This window comes from Rhinopithecus roxellana, chromosome 13 (genome assembly GCF_007565055.1).
Source record: "Rhinopithecus roxellana isolate Shanxi Qingling chromosome 13, ASM756505v1, whole genome shotgun sequence".
NCBI classification, from domain to species: Eukaryota; Metazoa; Chordata; class Mammalia; order Primates; family Cercopithecidae; genus Rhinopithecus; species Rhinopithecus roxellana.
In genome coordinates, this window is record NC_044561.1 from 13,692,078 (window position 1) to 13,708,603 (window position 16,526).

At 43.7% G+C, this 16,526-nt stretch overlaps 1 protein-coding gene across 5 annotated transcripts in view; it reads right to left on the bottom strand.

Moving 5' to 3' along the window:
• APOL5 (apolipoprotein L5) overlaps positions 1–16,526 on the bottom strand; it is a 31,605-nt gene that overhangs the window by 12,072 nt on the left and 3,007 nt on the right. For 2 of the 5 annotated variants that reach the window (XM_030915430.1, XM_030915433.1), the window contains exons 2-5: positions 15,088–15,214; positions 11,528–11,705; positions 10,439–10,519; positions 6,646–6,757 (exon numbers count right to left, since the gene is read on the bottom strand). In XM_030915430.1, coding sequence (XP_030771290.1) covers positions 6,646–6,676 — 31 coding nt within the window. In that variant the 5' untranslated portion in view covers positions 6,677–6,757; positions 10,439–10,519; positions 11,528–11,705; positions 15,088–15,214. The remainder of the gene's footprint in view (positions 1–6,645; positions 6,758–10,438; positions 10,520–11,527; positions 11,706–15,087; positions 15,215–16,526) is intronic. The other 3 variants (XM_010389147.2, XM_030915431.1, XM_030915432.1) reach the window with 2 other exon arrangements.

Below are 16,526 nucleotides of genomic sequence, written 5' to 3' on the forward strand. Positions count from 1 at the left end.
TCAGCCTCCCAAGTAGCTGGGACTACAGGTGTGTACTACCAACCTGGCTAATTTTTTGCATTTTTAGAAGAGACAGGGTTTCAACATGTTGGCCAGGCTAATCTCAAACTCCTGGCCTCAAGTGATCTGCCCACATTGGCCTCCCAAAGTGTTGGGATTACAGGCGTGAGCCACCGTGCCCAACCGTGCTTTGGGGTCTTAACACTTTTGTTATCCAGATGAGTTCTTTGATAATGTCACCACCTTGTCCTGCTTGCTGCCTCTACTGTAACCAGTGATGGAACCAGTGACTGGGCCCTTCCCCCCTGCCACACTGCTTCATGCAGGGGCCTGAGGATCTGCTTAGGTTTTTAGTTAAACTTTACATTTTTAGTTAAACTTTACAAAGGAAGTTATTTGATGTAGTATTTTCAAACATGAGCAGTTGAGAGGGTCTCAGGATAACTCCCTCATTAAGGCTAAGGATCTGCTGTATCTCCACCCAGCAATAGCATATGGCCTCCCAGGGAGTCACGGCTTCCATTTTCTTTCACATAAGACTTGTTGTTTCTTTACATTTGTTGCTAACATGTATTTCTTTGATGTTGTACATTGTTTTGATGCAATTATGAATAGTGGTCTTTTAATGTAATGTTTTCTAACCTGTCTTGTTACTTATAGAAATGTTACTCATTTTTAATACTCTTGTGCTTGACTACATGTTTATTACTGTAGTAGTTATTGAATGAATAATTCATGAATGAATAATGCTGGACTTTTATTTCTGTTTTTAGTATTTTGTTATGTTGGTTTCATGCCTTATTGGGTTTCCTTGGATCCTTATTTTATATTATGATATTGACTCTAGTATTTCACAGTTGGCAGTTGGTTTTCATCATGATAAGGCAGTGTGTTTTATTCCTATACTTAGACATTTTTATTAGGATTAAGTGTGGAATTTTCAAACTCCAATGAGATGATTATTCTTTTCCTTTTTTGTTTATCCCATGAATGTGGTGCATTCTTAGCATAGATTTCCATATATTGAATTACCCATACATTCCATGAAAACCCCCAACTTGGTCATTGCATATTTTTGAATCAGAATGTTACAGATTTATATCCTCTAGTATTTTATTCCTATATTCATCATTGAGAAATACATGATATTGAGCCATAGTTTTTTTGTGAGCACAGTTTATCATCGGTGTTATATTTGCTTCACAGAATGTATTCAATAGCGTATTTTTTCTATTTCTGGGACAATTTGTACAACATGAGAATTGCTTGTTTTCTGAAAGCTTAAGAGAACTTACCAGGTAACACCTTGGAACCAGAAACTTGCAAATTTCCTCATTTGCCACATGGGATGCTTTAGATTTTTTAAAATTTAAGCTTATAATATGATTAATAAATGTGACTCCCTTCCCCATTCCTGAAACCTGTCTCTCCCAGTCCTCACCTAAGTCTATTTTTTTCTTTTTCTTTTTTTTGCAATGGAGGCTCTCTCTGTCGCCCAGGCTGGAGTGCAGTGGTGTGATCTCAGTCACTGCAACCTCCGCCACCTGGGTTCAAGCAACTATCCTGCCTCAGCCTTCTGAGTAGCTGGGATTACAGGTGCCTGCCACCATGCCTGGCTAAGTTTTGTATTTTTAGTAGAGACAGGGTTTCACCATGGTGGTCAGGCTGGTCTTGAACTCCTGACCTCAGGTGATCGGCCCACCTCAGCCTCTCAAAATGCTGGGATTACAGGCACAAGCCACCACACCCGGCCTGCCTATTCTTTTTTGAAGAGACTTAAAAAATCCTAGCAAAGTCTGTGGTCTTTCAAACTGCACCTGGTTCTAATTTTCTATGTACAATTATTTCTTATGTTCTTTGAACAGGTGTTTCACAAAAGAAGTACTGTGGCCAGTAAATATGGGACAAGGCGCTTGACATCACTAGTAGCCCCAAAACACAAATTTAGCCCATGGCCAGCTACTGTTTCATTGATTAGTTTGGCATCCTGTGTGGGCGAAAAAGAGACAGGAGAACACGTACACTTGGTTGAGACATAAGACACTTGGCTGAGCGTAAGATTAGATTGCTTTTTTTTTTTTTTTTTTTGAGAGTGAGTCTCGCTCTGTCACCCAGGCTGGAGTATGGTGGCATGATCTCGGCTCACTACAACCTCTGCCTGCCAGGTTCAGGTGATTCTTCCACCTCAGCCTCCCAAGTAGCTGGGATTACATGCACCCACCACCACACCAGGCTAATTTTTATATTTTAAGTAGAGATGGGGTTTCGCCCTGTTGGCCAGGCTGGTCTCGAACTCCTGACCTCAGGTGATCCACCCATCTTGGCTTCACAAAGTGCCGGGATTACAGGCGTGAGCCACTGCCCTCGGCCGCTATGGCTTTTGGAAGGATAATTTAGGGTATCTTTCTTTTTTGTTTTGTTTTGTTTTGGAGACGGTCTCATTTTGGCAACTAGGCTGGAGTGCAGTGACACAATCTCGGCTCACCGCAGTAACCTCCCAGGCTCAAGTGATCCTCCTGTCTTAGCCCCCCAAGTGGCTGGGACTACAGGTGTGTGCCACCATGTCCAGCTAATATATATATATTTGTAGAGATGGGGATTCACCATGTTGCCCAGGCTGATCTCTAACTCCTGAGCTCAAACAATCCAGCCTCCTTGGCCTCCCAAAGTGCTAGGATTACAGGTGTAAGCCACTGCACCTGGCCTTCTCAGGGTGTCTCTTAACATGAGAAGTACACATGCCTGACACTCTGCATCCCACCTCTAGAAATTCACCCACCACAGACACAACACAACGGCAGGTACACAGACAAATGTGTACGGATGTTCATCCAGTTATTTGAAGTTGTATAAAGGAAATGGAAACAATTTGAAAAATCCATGTCTGGGACTGTTTACATGAAAATAGAGCAATACAAAATAAAGGCTTATGGATGTGAAAAGGAATGAGGCAAATCTATGTAAAACTGACCTAGAAAGAGGTCTAGGATATATTAAGCAAAAGAAAAGAGGTTGAAGAAAATGTTCTTTACATTCTTTTCTCATTTTTTTAAAGTACTATATATGTGATGTAGGAGTAGGGGAATATTCTCGAAGTAGATACACCAAATGTGAACAGGCTTAGGGAGGGAGATTTAGGGCTGGGGTGACAAAATACTTTTGCACTTTCCACTCATCTATGTTATTGAGCTTTGTTACCAAAGTAACATGTTAGTTTTATAATAAAAGCCAATAGAAGCCAGGCACGGCGGCTCACACCTGTAATCCCAGCGCTTTGGGAGGCTGAGGCAGGCAGATCACCTGAGGTCAGGAGTTTGAGACCAGCCTGGCCAACATGGTAAAACACTGTCTCTACTAAAAGTACAAAAATTAGCCAGGCATGATGACGGGCACCTGTAGTCCCAGCTACTTGGGAGGCTGAGGCAGGAGAATCTCTTGAACCCGGGAGGTGGAGCTTGCAGTGAGCTGAGATTGCACCACTGCACTCCAGCCTGGGTGACAGAGCGAGACTCCGTCTCAACAACAACAAAAGCCAATAGAATAAAATGATTTTAATAATGAGATTTATTATCCATTTTTTATCCACTTTACAGTAATGCATGGGGTGCTGGGGAATGCTGCCAAGCACATGGTAAGACAAACAAAGCCTGACAAATGCATACTGTTAAATATTCATATTGTCTTCTTTGTTTGTTTGTTCTGTGTAAATTTTTCTAACTTGTTATTTTGGCCTTTTGTGTCCTATTTATTTCAGGCTATCTCTTGGATATAGAAAATAACTCAAATCTGATTTTGACCCAATCTGATACTCTTCTTCATGTTATTCATATTCATATTAATTATTTTCTGTTGTAATTGTTCAACTTGGATTTGTCGCATTATTTTAGGCATTCTGCTTTGCATTTCTTTGCTCTCTTCCTATGCTCCACGTAGATAGGTGCGGTGCAGAGGTTTCAGCTGATGCAGTGAGTGGTTTACTGTGGCAGCCCGGAGCTTCACCTTGAAGGTAGAGATGTGTCCTGTCTGTGCTTTCCTGCCTATTCTGTGTATGCCCAGTAAATGGCAGATACTGAACAACACTTAGAATAAGACCTCATCTGGCCGGGCACGGTGGCTCACGCCTGTAATCCCAGCACTTTGGGAGGCCGAGGCGGGCGGATCACGAGGTCAGGAGATTGAGACCATCCTAGCTAACACGGTGAAACCCTGTCTCTACTAAAAACACAAAATAATTAGCCGGGTGCGGTGGCGGGCGCCTGTAGTCCCAGCTACTGAGGAGGCTGAGGCAGGAGAATGGCGTGAACCCGAGAGGCGGAGCTTGCAGTGAGTCGAGATCGCGCCACTGCACTCCAGCCTGGGGGACAGAGCGAGACTCTGTCTCAAAAAAAAAAAAAAAAAGAATAAGACCTCATTGTTCATGACACTAAGTTTTGTTTTTTTATGTATGTATGTATTTAATTTTTGATACACAGTCTTGCTCTGTAGCCCAGGCTGGAGTACAGTGGCATGATCTCGGCTTTGCAACCTCTGCCTCCCTGGTTCAAGCGATTCTCCTGCCTCAGCCTCCAGCGTAGCTGGGATTATGGGTGTGCACCACCATGCCCAGTTAATTTTTGTATTCTTAATAGAGACGGGGTTTCACCATGTTGACCAGGCTGTCGACCTCCTGGCCTCAGGTGATCCATCCAGCCACTTCAGCCTCCCAAAGTGCTGGGATTAAAGTCCTGAGCCACTGCGCCCAGCTGACACTAATGTTTAAAATCTTGCTCAGCCCTCCCTGCTGTACCGGGCTAGAATAGATCTTGGGAGATGACTCTATTACACTTTATTTTGGGGAGGAGGCAAGAAGGGAGTGAGCAGGCCTGAGACCCAGCAAAGGCAGAGGATGATCAAATAGCGGGAGTGGGAGAACCACTGGACGGGTTCTGGGTCCGTCCATGAAACGGGCTCATAGTTTCCTTCCAGTTAAAATCATCTCCTATGCAACTTTTGTGCTTTATACATAGGATGAGAGGTCAAACAACGTCCACTTGTGTTTGATTATGTACACAGCTGTTTCACGAACCATCATATTTCATAATTGATCCATTTCTGATAACTTAAAAATGCGTCTTCCACTGAGAAAGCTCAGAATATCACACTGAGGGGTGAGAAAGAACTGCCCTTCTCCCCCTGCTTTGCCTCCCAAAGAGGGTGTTAGACTCTTCTGAGTGGTTTCCATTACAAGACACCCAGGGGGCCACCTTCAGTGGAGACTGTGGCCACTGTGCTCAGGGATCACACACAAATGCAAGGAGCCCGCTCCTCGCTCCTGCCTCCTCTCTCAACATGGAGTTTGAGTTCATTTATCTTGCTTTCTCATCTCTTCTCAGTCGGGCACCCGCATTCATCGCTGGAGGACAGAGTGGTCCTGAACTTGGAGTCTGGTTTTAGAGAGAGGGAGAGGCTCATATAGACCTAAGCCATGTAGTTCAGTCCATTCTGCCAGAGAGCTCCACTCTGGAGAGTCAGCCCCATGCCAGAAGGTAAAATGAAGCATTGTCCTTTGCTGCTGCTACTGTTTGCCATTGTCCTTCATGCTAATATGTCCCTCAGGGGCCATGTAGTGAGAAGGCATGGCTGGGCCAAAAACTAATCTAGGCACTTCTGGAATTCTCGACCACACAACCAGATAGCAGTGCCTGGACTGACCATAAAACTGAACCCATTAAGAGTTGCAGGGGTGGCCGGGCGTGGTGGCTCATGCCTGTAATCCCAGCACTTTGGGAGGCTGAGGCAGGCGGATCACAAGGTCAGGAGATCGAGACCATCCTGGCGAACACGGTGAAACCCCGTTTCTACTAAAAATACAAAAAATTAGCCGGGCGTGGTGGCAGGCGCCTGTAGTCCCAGCTACTCGGGAGGCTGAGGCAGGAGAATGGTGTGAACCCGGGAGGTGGAGGTTGCAGTGAGCCAAGATCGCGCCACTGCACTCCAGCCTGGGCAAGAGCCAGACTTTGTCTCAAGAAAAAAAAATAAAAATAAAAAAGAGTTGCAGGCGCCAGAGGGATAACACAGATTTTTTTTTTTTTTTTTTTTTGACAGAATCTTGCTCTGTCACCCAGGCTGGAATGCAGTGGGGCGGTCTCAGCTCACTGCAACCTCCGCCTCCCAGGTTCAAGCAATTCTCCTGCCTCAGCTTTCCAAGTAGCTGGGATTACAGGTGTGCATCACCATGCCTGGTTAATTTTTGTATTTTTAGTAGAGATGGGATTTCACCATGTTGGCCAGGCTGGTCTTAAACTCCTGACCTCAAGTGATCCACCTGCCTCAGCCTCCCAAAGTGTTGGGATTACAGGCTTGGCCACTACGGCCAACACAGATGTTGTATTCTGACTTGAGTATGTATCTGGATCTGAGGTTCGTGAAGTATAGTCACCATAGCTAAGGAAACCAGGATGAGAGGTCTCTAATTGTAGGAGGAGCGTGAGCAGAATCTCATGGGAAATAGGGCAGGAAAGGGACTTTAGTTTTTCACCTTCACTTTCGGACCTGGGATCAGCCACATCCAGTACCTCAAGTCACTTCATCATCTCTAGCATCTCCCATCATAGGTGGGGACAGTGAGCCGGGGTCAAGAGAACTTACTGAACAGGGCAGGATTACCTGGGTGGATTTTGGTTGGCGCTGCGGTCATGGTGTCTCTGAGGATCCCTTGGTGCTTCTCTCTCTGCAGGTGACAATGGATCCTGGGCCGGAAGAGATGCAGCTTCCCCTCCTAAAGAAGAAAACCAACCCCACAGTCATTCAGAGAGGCAAGGAGTAACTGGGCGCCATATGGAGCTGAGGCCTGGTGACTCTAAGATGGGAATTTGTAAACAGATAAAATCCACGGAGGATGCAGAGCTTGAAGGGGAGAAGAGCACTGAGGCTGGAGCTGGGAAACACCAATGGTAGGTAGAGGGGTTGAGGAATAACTCAGAGGAAGCTGCCCCGGAGAGAGGGTGCAGGGAGGGACCCCAGCATCTGTTTCTTTTGCTGTCAAGCCTCTCACTGTCTCCATCATAACACAGTAACTCCCAGAAGTGCTTGCAAAGACTTCTGGTTTGAACATGAATGGATCACATTCTCAATTTCTCTTCTTTCAAAAATCACCCATAAGCAATAAGGAAAATGAAACAGACACCATCTATTAGAGACTAGGGGAAATAGATAAACTAGATTAAAAGGATGCCGAAAGCAATGGGAATGAGCAGGGCTTTGGGAGGAGAGGAGAGAGGATGTTGATAAATGCACATTTCAGGTGAGGGGTATCCCCAAAGTGCAACAATAAAACGCTGTGTTCAAAATAGTAAGCCTAAGGTGTACAGGTTGGCAGTGAATCCGGATTGGTTTCACAAAGCAGTGAAGATATGACTAAATGAGGAAACACAGTGAGACAAGCCATCTTTGTAGGAAGCAGTTTGTTTCTGAGGCAGAGAGGGGACAACACCTTACATTGTGAACAATCTGAAAACTGCCAGTTCCACTGCTGGGGAGAAATGTATGCCAGAAATTCAGGTGGAAGGCTTAGGCCATAAAGAACAGTTCTGCTATCCTAGAACACAGCCCTGGCTTTTTTCTATTTAATTTTCCCTAAGTAAAATTAAAGAAGAAAAGAAGAAAAGCCATCAACACAAGGTCTACACACAAAAAAATTAATAACAAAAAAAACCCCAATTTTTAAAATGGACAAAGGACGTGAATAGATATTTCTCCCAATATGTGCCAATGAGCATGTGAAAAGATGCCCAACGTCTCCAATCATTAGGAAAATGCAAATCAAAACCACAATGAGGTTAGGCACGGTGGCTTATGCCTGTAATCCCAGTATGTTGGGAGGCTAAGGTGGGAGGATCGCTTGAGGCCAGGAGTTCAAGACCAACCTGGGCAACAACAGCGACACTCTGTCTCCACAAAAATTAAAAAATAATAATTATTATTTTGAAAACCACATGAGATACCACTTCACGCTTATGTGGATGACTCTTGCCAAAAAATAAAAATGAGCCGGGTGTGGTGGCTCATGCCTGTAATCCCAGCACTTTAGGAGGCTGAGGTAGGTAGATCACCTGAGTTCAGGAGTTCAAGACCAGCCTGGCCAACATGGCCAAACCCCATCTCTACTAGAATACAAAAATTAACCAGGTGTGGTGGTGACGCCCGTAATCCCAGCTACTCGGGAGGCTGAGGCAGGGGAATCACTTGAACCTGGGAGGCAGAGGTTGCAGTGAGCTGAGATCACACCACTGCACTCCAGCCTAGGTGACAAGAGCAAAACTCCGTGAGGGAAGGAAGGAAGGGAGGGAGGGAGGGAGGGAAGAAAAGAAAGAAAGAAAAACATGGTGAGATATATATTGTGGAGAAGTTGGAATGCTTGTGAATTGCCGGTTGGAGTGGAAAATAATGCAGCTGCTGTGTAAGATAGCTGGTCCATAAAAAACAACACGTTTTTCACCCTGTGTGAAACAACAGGGAGGTTCCTCAAAAAATTAAAAATAAAACATATGATCCAGCAATTCCACTTCTCCATATATATACCCAAAAGAATTGAAAGCAGGGTCTCAAAGAGATATTTGTATACCAATGGTTATAGCAGAATTATTCACAATAGCCAAAATGTGGAAACAAGCCAACTGTCCATTGATGGATGAACAAAAGGTGATACATATACACCACGAACTATTATTCCTCCTCAAGAAAGAAGGATGTCTTTTTTTCTTTTTTCTGAGACGGAGTCTCAGCCTGTCGCCCAGGCTGGAGTGCAGTGGTGTGGTCTCAGCTCACTGCAAGCTCTGACTCCCGGGTTCACAGCATTCTCCTGCCTCAGCCTCCCGAGTAGCTGGGACTACAGGCACCTGCCACCACGCCTGGCTAATTTTTTGTATTTTTAGTAGAGACGGGATTTCACCGTGTTAGCCGGGATGGTCTCAATCTCATGACCTCATGATCCACCCGACTCGGCCTCCCAAAGTGCTGGGATTACAGGCGTCAACCACGCAGGGCCTGTTTTTTTTTTTTTTTTTTAAGACGGAGTCTCACTCTGTCGCCCAGGCAGGGGAGTGCAGTGGCACAATCTAGGCTCACTGCAAAGCTCCACTTCCCGGGTTCATGCCACTCTCCTGCCTCAGCCTCCCGAGTAGCTGGGACAACAGGCACCCGCCACTACGCCCGGCTAATTTTTTGTATTTTTAGTACAGACGGGGTTTCAGCATGTTAGCCAGGATGGTCTCCATCTCCTGACCTCACGATCCGCCCGCTAGGCCTCCCAAAGTGCTGGGATTACAGGCACGAGCCGCTGAGCCCAGCCTGTTGTTGTTTGAGACAGAGTTCCACTATTGTTGCCCAGGCTGGAGTGCAATGGTGTGATCTCAGCTCACAGCAACCTCCCCCTCCCAGCTTCAAGTGATTCTCCTGCCTCAACCTCCCGAGTAGCTGGGATTACAGGCATGTGCCACCATGCCCGGCTAATATCTTATTTTTAGTAGAGATGGGGTTTCACTATGTTGGCCAGTCTGGCCTTGAACTTCTGACCTCACATTATCTACCCACCTTGGCTTCCCAAAGTGTTGGGATTACAGGGCTGAGCCACGGTGCCTGGCCAGAAGGAAGTTCTGACCCATGCTACAGCATGGATGAACCTTAAAGACATTCTGCTAGGTGAAATAAGCCACTCACAAAAGGACACACACTGTAGGATTCCCCTCATATGGGATTCTTAGGGTAGTCAAATTCATGAAGCTAGGGAGAGGAGTGGTGGTTGCCAGGGGCTGGGGAGGGGAATGAGGACTTATGTTTACTTGGGGCAAAGTTTCAGTTTTGCAAGAGTTCTGTAGATGATGGTGGCCATGGCTGCACAACAATGTGAGTGCACCTAATGCCACTGACCTGTACACTTAACAAAGTTTCTTGAAATAGAAAACTTTAGATTATATATATTTCACTATAATTAAAATGAATATATATATACACACACACACACACACACACACATTTATAGGCATTTAAGTATATAGACAAAAAGGGATTGGGTGAGGTGGTTCACACTTGTGATGCTAACACTTCAAGAGGCCAAAGCGGGAGGATCACTTGAGCCCAGAAGTTCAAGACCAACCTGGGCAACAAAGTGAGACCCTGTCTCTACAAAAAAAAAAAAAAAAAAAAAAGAATAAAAAAGAAAAGAATTAGCCAGGTGTAGCGGTGCACACCTGTAGCCCAGCTACTTGGGAGATTGAGGTAGGAGGATTGTTTGAGCCTGGGAGGTTGAGGCTGCAGTGAGCTGTAATCACAGCACTGCACTCCAGCCTGGGCAACACAGCAAGACCCTGTCTCAAAAAAAAAACCAAAAAACAAAAAACAGAAAGACCTAAAGGCAGACAGCAACAACAGCAAAAACAAAGGGCAGACAAAGAACACTCACCAGAAATGTGCTGCCAGCAAGCTAATGGAAACTATCATTCTTCTGTAATTAATTTTATTAAAGTTGGTGAAGCAATTTCCCCTACAATGTAAGAGCATAAAACAGAGATGTGAGGGCTCAGAGGAAACATGGCAAGGTAACAAGAGGAAAGTAAATGGAAGCTGGTGGAGCTTAGGAAAGAAGAGAAGAGAGAAATAAACTCATTAAAAAAATCAATGCTTATTGGATTTTATACAAGAGAAAACAGACACTATTAAAAAAAAAGACATAGAAGACAGGGATGAAGTTAAAATAAAGTGCTGAGGAAAAGTTTAGCAAAAACATATGGAGTAAGTAGGAATTTTGCTAATGCCAACATATGCTCCTTGGAATCCTCAAAGAAGAAAACTGGAAAATGTGAACAGAACAAATATTTAAAGATAAAATTCCAGAAATATTTCTAGATGTAAGAGAGCACAGTCGGTCCCAGGAAAAATGGCTGCTGAATGGTGGCAGCAGGGAAAATGTAATGAAGTTACTAGATTTCAGATACAATAAAGGAATTTCCTGAGCAACCAAGCATGTTGGCTTCAGACTTTCCAGAACATTCACCACAGAAGCAACAGACTGGCGCCTACAATAGCTGTGAAAATAGAAACTCTCAGAAGTGTGTGTGTGTGAAAATTTTGTGTGTTTTATACCTTAGTATAATTTATTTGACATGCTACTAGTTCTTCAGAGCATAGAAGACATTTTGATTCATAATACTATCTTAGTTTTGCTTTTTAGAATCTATCTAGATACTGATAAAGATGATATCTTTTCAGCTTTTTATTCGAAACCTGCACACACATATGTTTTGCCTGTTCTTGATAACAAATGTCAACACTTTGATAAGCAAAAGGAAGTGAACACAGGTCATTTTGAGTCCACCACCCGTGGTAACCACCATTCACACTAAATCTTTTGACTGACATATCATTTAATGAAAAAAAAGACTTGACATCCATTTTCTCATGTACCACTCAAAATAACATTGTAAGGTAAGCACATTTGTTACTCGCATTGTGTAGCCAAGGAAATTAAAGTTCATTTGGTTGAAGTACTTACCTGGGTCACCCCGTTGTCACAGTCTGTGGGCGCAGGGTAAGCTACCTCGAGAGATCCACATTTTGTTCTTGTATGGGTCCACACAACATGACAGTAACTGGAATTTCAGGCAGATGAGCTGAGGCAGCTTTGAGCAAGGAGTCCAAGGGTTCGGGTCACTGTTGACCACTGCCCGCCCCTATAAATATATAACCACTCAAGGGAGTTGCATAAATATTCTGGTCTTCTCATCAGAAACAATCAGCACAGAGGAAAGCGTGTATTTACCTTGGAACAGAACCATGACCATGGACAGCTCTGCCCCTTCTGCCCTTTTTAATCCAAGCAATGTTTGTGAAGAGCACAGATGTGACCCTGAAGGTTCCTGACAAACCAGCACTGCCCAGACTACTGTGTAAATGATTCCCTGGAGACCTTATCAAATTGCTGATTGTGTTTCAGGAGGTCTCGGACAGGACAGGGCCTGGAATTCTGTATTTCTTTCTTTCTTTTTTTTTTTTTTTTGAGACAAGAGTTTCACTCCTGCTGCCCAGGCTGGAGTGCAGTGTTGCAATCTTGGCTCACTGCAACCTCCACCTCTCGGGTTCAAGTGATTCTCCTGCTTCAGCCTCCCAAGTAGCTGGGACTACAGGCACCCGCCACCACACCCGGCTAATTTTTGTATTTCTAGTAGAGACGGGGTTTCACCGTGTTGGCCAGGCGGGTCTCCGTTTCTTCTTTTTATTTCCTTCTGAGATGGAGTCTTGTTCTGTCTCCCAGGCTGGAGTGCAGTGGGGCCATCTTGGCTCACTGCAACCTCTGTCTCCTGGGTTCAAGGAATTCTCCTGCCTCAGCCTCCCAAGTAGCTAGGACTACAGGTGCCCGCCACCACGCCCAACTAATTTTTTTGTATTTTCAGTAGAGATGGGATTTCACTATGTTGCTCAGGCTGGCCTCGAATTCCTGACCTCAAATGATCCGCCTGCCTCAGCCTCCCAAAGTGTTGGGATTACAGGCATGAGCCACCGCCTGACCTCAAATGATCCACCTGCCTCAGCCTCCCAAAGTGTTGGGATTACAGGCATGAGCCACTGCATCCAGCCAGAATTGTGTATTTCTAACCGAACTCCCAAATGACACCGATGCTGTCAGTCTTGAAGAGAACAGAATAGTCAGGTGGTAAGAAACCCTTCTCCAGGGCACCATGGCTCTCAGGCTAAGGTCAAGGGCTTTTTCTGTGGTTTCCATGACTTGATGAGAGGCCCTCCACCACTATCCAACCTCCTCCTTTACTCTCGTTACTGAACAGTCCCTTGGTCAACAAAACACCCATTTCCAGCAAACATGAAGAACTCCTATAATTAGTAAGAAGATAAATAGTCCAATAGAAAAGTGGATGAGAAACTTGAATAGGTACTTCACAAAAGAAGATATCCAATGGCCAGAAAATATTTGAAAAGATGCTCAACCTCATTAGTGCAGTCATTCATCACCAAACGAATGGGACACAATCTGAGAAACGCATCCTTAGGCAATTTCATCATTGCACAAACATCACAGAGTGTATTTACACAAACCTAGGTGGTCTGGCCTATTCCATGCCTAGGCTACGTGGTATGGCCTATTGCTCCCAGGCTACACGCCTGTACAGCACGCGCTTGTACCGAATATTGCAGGTAACTGTAACACAATGGTAAGTATTTGTGTCTCTAAACATCTCTAAATATAGAAAAGGGACAGTAAAAATGACATAAAAGATTAAAATGAGCTGGGCACGGTAGCTTACACCTGTAACCCCAGGACTTTGGGAGGTCAAGGCTGGCGGATCACCTGAGGTCAGGAGTTTGAGACAAACCTGGCCAACATGATGAAATCCTGTCTGTACTAAAAAAAAAAAATTAGCCGGGTGTGGTAGCGCATGTCTGTAATCCCAGCTACTTGGGAGGCTGAGGCAGGAGAATCACTTGAACCCGGGAGGCAGAGGTTGCAGTGAGCTGAGATCGCACCACTGCACTCCAGCTCGGGTGACAGAGTGAGACTCAATCTCAGAAAGAAAAAAAAATCCATTATAATTTTATGGGAGCACTATTGTATATGCAGTTCATCTTTGACCAAAACATCGTTATGCACTGTGTGACTGTAATTTGTATTTAATTTCTTTTTCTCTTTTTTTTCTTTTGCTTAAAGACCAGTGTGATAGTATGTAATTTATAATTAGGCAAATGCAAATTAAAAGCGCAATGATAGACACGCCCTTCCCAGGCTGTGAAGCGTCATCACGTGGTGAAGACCTGCCCTCTGCACACCAGGGAGACCCCAGACCTTCCAGGCCAGTGTCTGACAGCACTCACAGGCCTGACTCTTCGTCAAAGTCCTGCAGAGCCCTAAGATCTCACTGCAATGAAAAATGCACTCACATCATCAGCTCCCAGGCCAAACAACCCGGAGGAGTCTGAAAGGGGAAAAGGGGATGTGTTGCAGGAAGTCAGGGACCCTGAACGGAGGGACCGGCCGAAGCCGAGGCAGAAGAACATAAATTGTGAAGATTTCACGGACATTTATTAGTTCCCCATATTAATACTTTTATAATTTCTTTTTTTTTTTTTTTTTTTTTTTGAGACAGAGTCTCACTCTGTCGCCCAGGCTGGAGTGCAGTGGCCAGATCTCAGCTCACTGCAAGCTCCGCCTCCCGGGTTTACACCATTCTCCTGCCTCAGCCTCCCGAGTAGCTGGGACCACAGGCGCCCGCCACATCGCCCGGCTAGTTTTTTGTATTTTTTAGTAGAGACGGGGTTTCACCGTGTTAGCCAGGATGGTCTCGATCTCCTGACCTCGTGATCCGCCCGTCTCGGCCTCCCAAAGTGCTGGGATTACAGGCTTGAGCCACCGCGCCCGGCCTGTACCATATGATTTCTATAAAAAAATGACAAGCACATTATTATTGGTTTAATAACTTTCTACTTATTAATAGGTCTTGGACTTACACTGCTACCAATACCAGGGAAAATGCTTTTTTTTTTTTTTTTTTTTTGCCATGACTGAATTATTTGAAAGTAAATGGGTTACTACTGAAAACACAGCTACCACTTGCATGGCTATGACCAAAATAGTAACATTCACATACACAATTTTGTAGTATATTTTCAAGTAAACTGTTTTGCAAACCCTGACTGCTACACTGAAGTACGTTACATTTTGGGTGAAATTTTTCTAAAAAGAAATAAATTTCAAGTGACTCTTATTTGTTTTGATTGCTTGTTTTTAAGTTCATGACATGCTAAGATTCCTTCAGAGGACTTTATTTCCTCTTCTCAGTGTAAATTATCTTTTATCTTTCCCAGGTTTTTCGAAGTGATCCTCAATATTCTGGTCTTTCCATTTGTTTCCTAAAATGCAGACCCACAAAATTATCATGAATTATTACAAACTATAGAAACATTACTAGATTTCATGTTCATTGTAAACAGTGCCCATGCCTGATTTCTTCACCAAATCCTTCCCTCGCCCCATTCCAAATCACAAATAGCACTGATGATAGGGAAATACTTCCGTAATTAAGTGAAATGTGTTGTCATTCTCACCTACAGAAGCCAGGTTCCTGCAGGTTTCCTGCATCACTTCTCTGTAGAGATTCTTCTGAGAAGAATCTAGCAAAGCCCATTCCTCCTGGGTAAAGTTCACAGCCACATCCTCAAAAGCCACGGAGTCCTAGAATATTCCACGCATGTGGATAGAAGGATGGGTGAGACTGACAGCACTGGGAATCTATACTCAATTCATAAGCTGTTTACATGATTCTAAAATTTCCAAGCATTTATTCTACGACTTGATTGTCACAACTCTTACTCTATTCACACATACTCCCTCCCACACAGCAGTAGTAACGCTAGAATTGAACTATTCAAAAAGGCAACAGCAAAGTAGAAACACCCATCTCATTAGAGAATCCAGGGAGTAAGATGTGCTGCTAGGAGTTACCTTTAACTTCACTTTGTGCATTTCTAGTATCTGTCATAATAAAGTCCCACCTGATATGCATAAGTGAGTTAATATTATCAGTCCTGAGACTACTTATTCTTAAAAATGCCTGCTCGCAAAGTTCCATCTTTGTTTGTATTAGTAACTTACATTTTGAAAGGGATTCCACCAACCTAAGTAATAAGAACGACTCTCTGCATCTAAATGGCTTATGCAATATATTTGCCAAAACTTTTTCTGCTGAAGGTCTATTATTTTGTGTCACTGCAGTGGGGTGCTTAGGAAACCAGACACCAAAACACAGTCTGAAAGTAAGTGTTCAATGAGTTTCCCTGGTAGACAATATTTTACATGTGCTGTCACTTGTTAACTGGGGAGTTGAGGCCATTCCATGGGATTACACCAAGAGAGAAGAGGCTTATTAAATTTAATTGAGTAGTAAATAAAACCAATAATTGATATTTAACAATACTAATCCAACAGTTTTTAAAACTTCTATTGCACAATGTCAAGGCAGAAAGGAATAAGAGGAAATATGACATGTTTTTTAAAATGCCATTAATGTCACCACTTTCAGATGCTATTCCTATGAAATCACATAAATTCCCAAATCAGGTTTTCTTAGGCAAGAAAAACTACTTTTTCATACGTAGTAAAAATGACAAATGTCTAATGATTTTTAGTCATCTAAAAAAAGAGTGATGGCTTGTCTAACATACTTCTAAGATTTTCAAACGAAAATATTCAAGACAGCACAGTATTAGCAGAGAGATGAGCAAGCAGACCAAGGGAAAAAAAGTCTTAACGACCCAGCATTTATATGGAAAGTTGAGGAATGATAGAGTAGGCACTGTAGAATAGAAAAAGAAATCACATGCACTTTAAAATATGAGGCAAACCAGGCTGGCATCTACTTGGGAAAATGCATTGCATCCTTCTCTATTCCATGAACAATAGTCAACTTATTATAATCAAATATGAAAAATAAAACCAGAACACTTTCAGAAGTCACAGGAAGATTTTTTTTATGAAAGATTAGGCA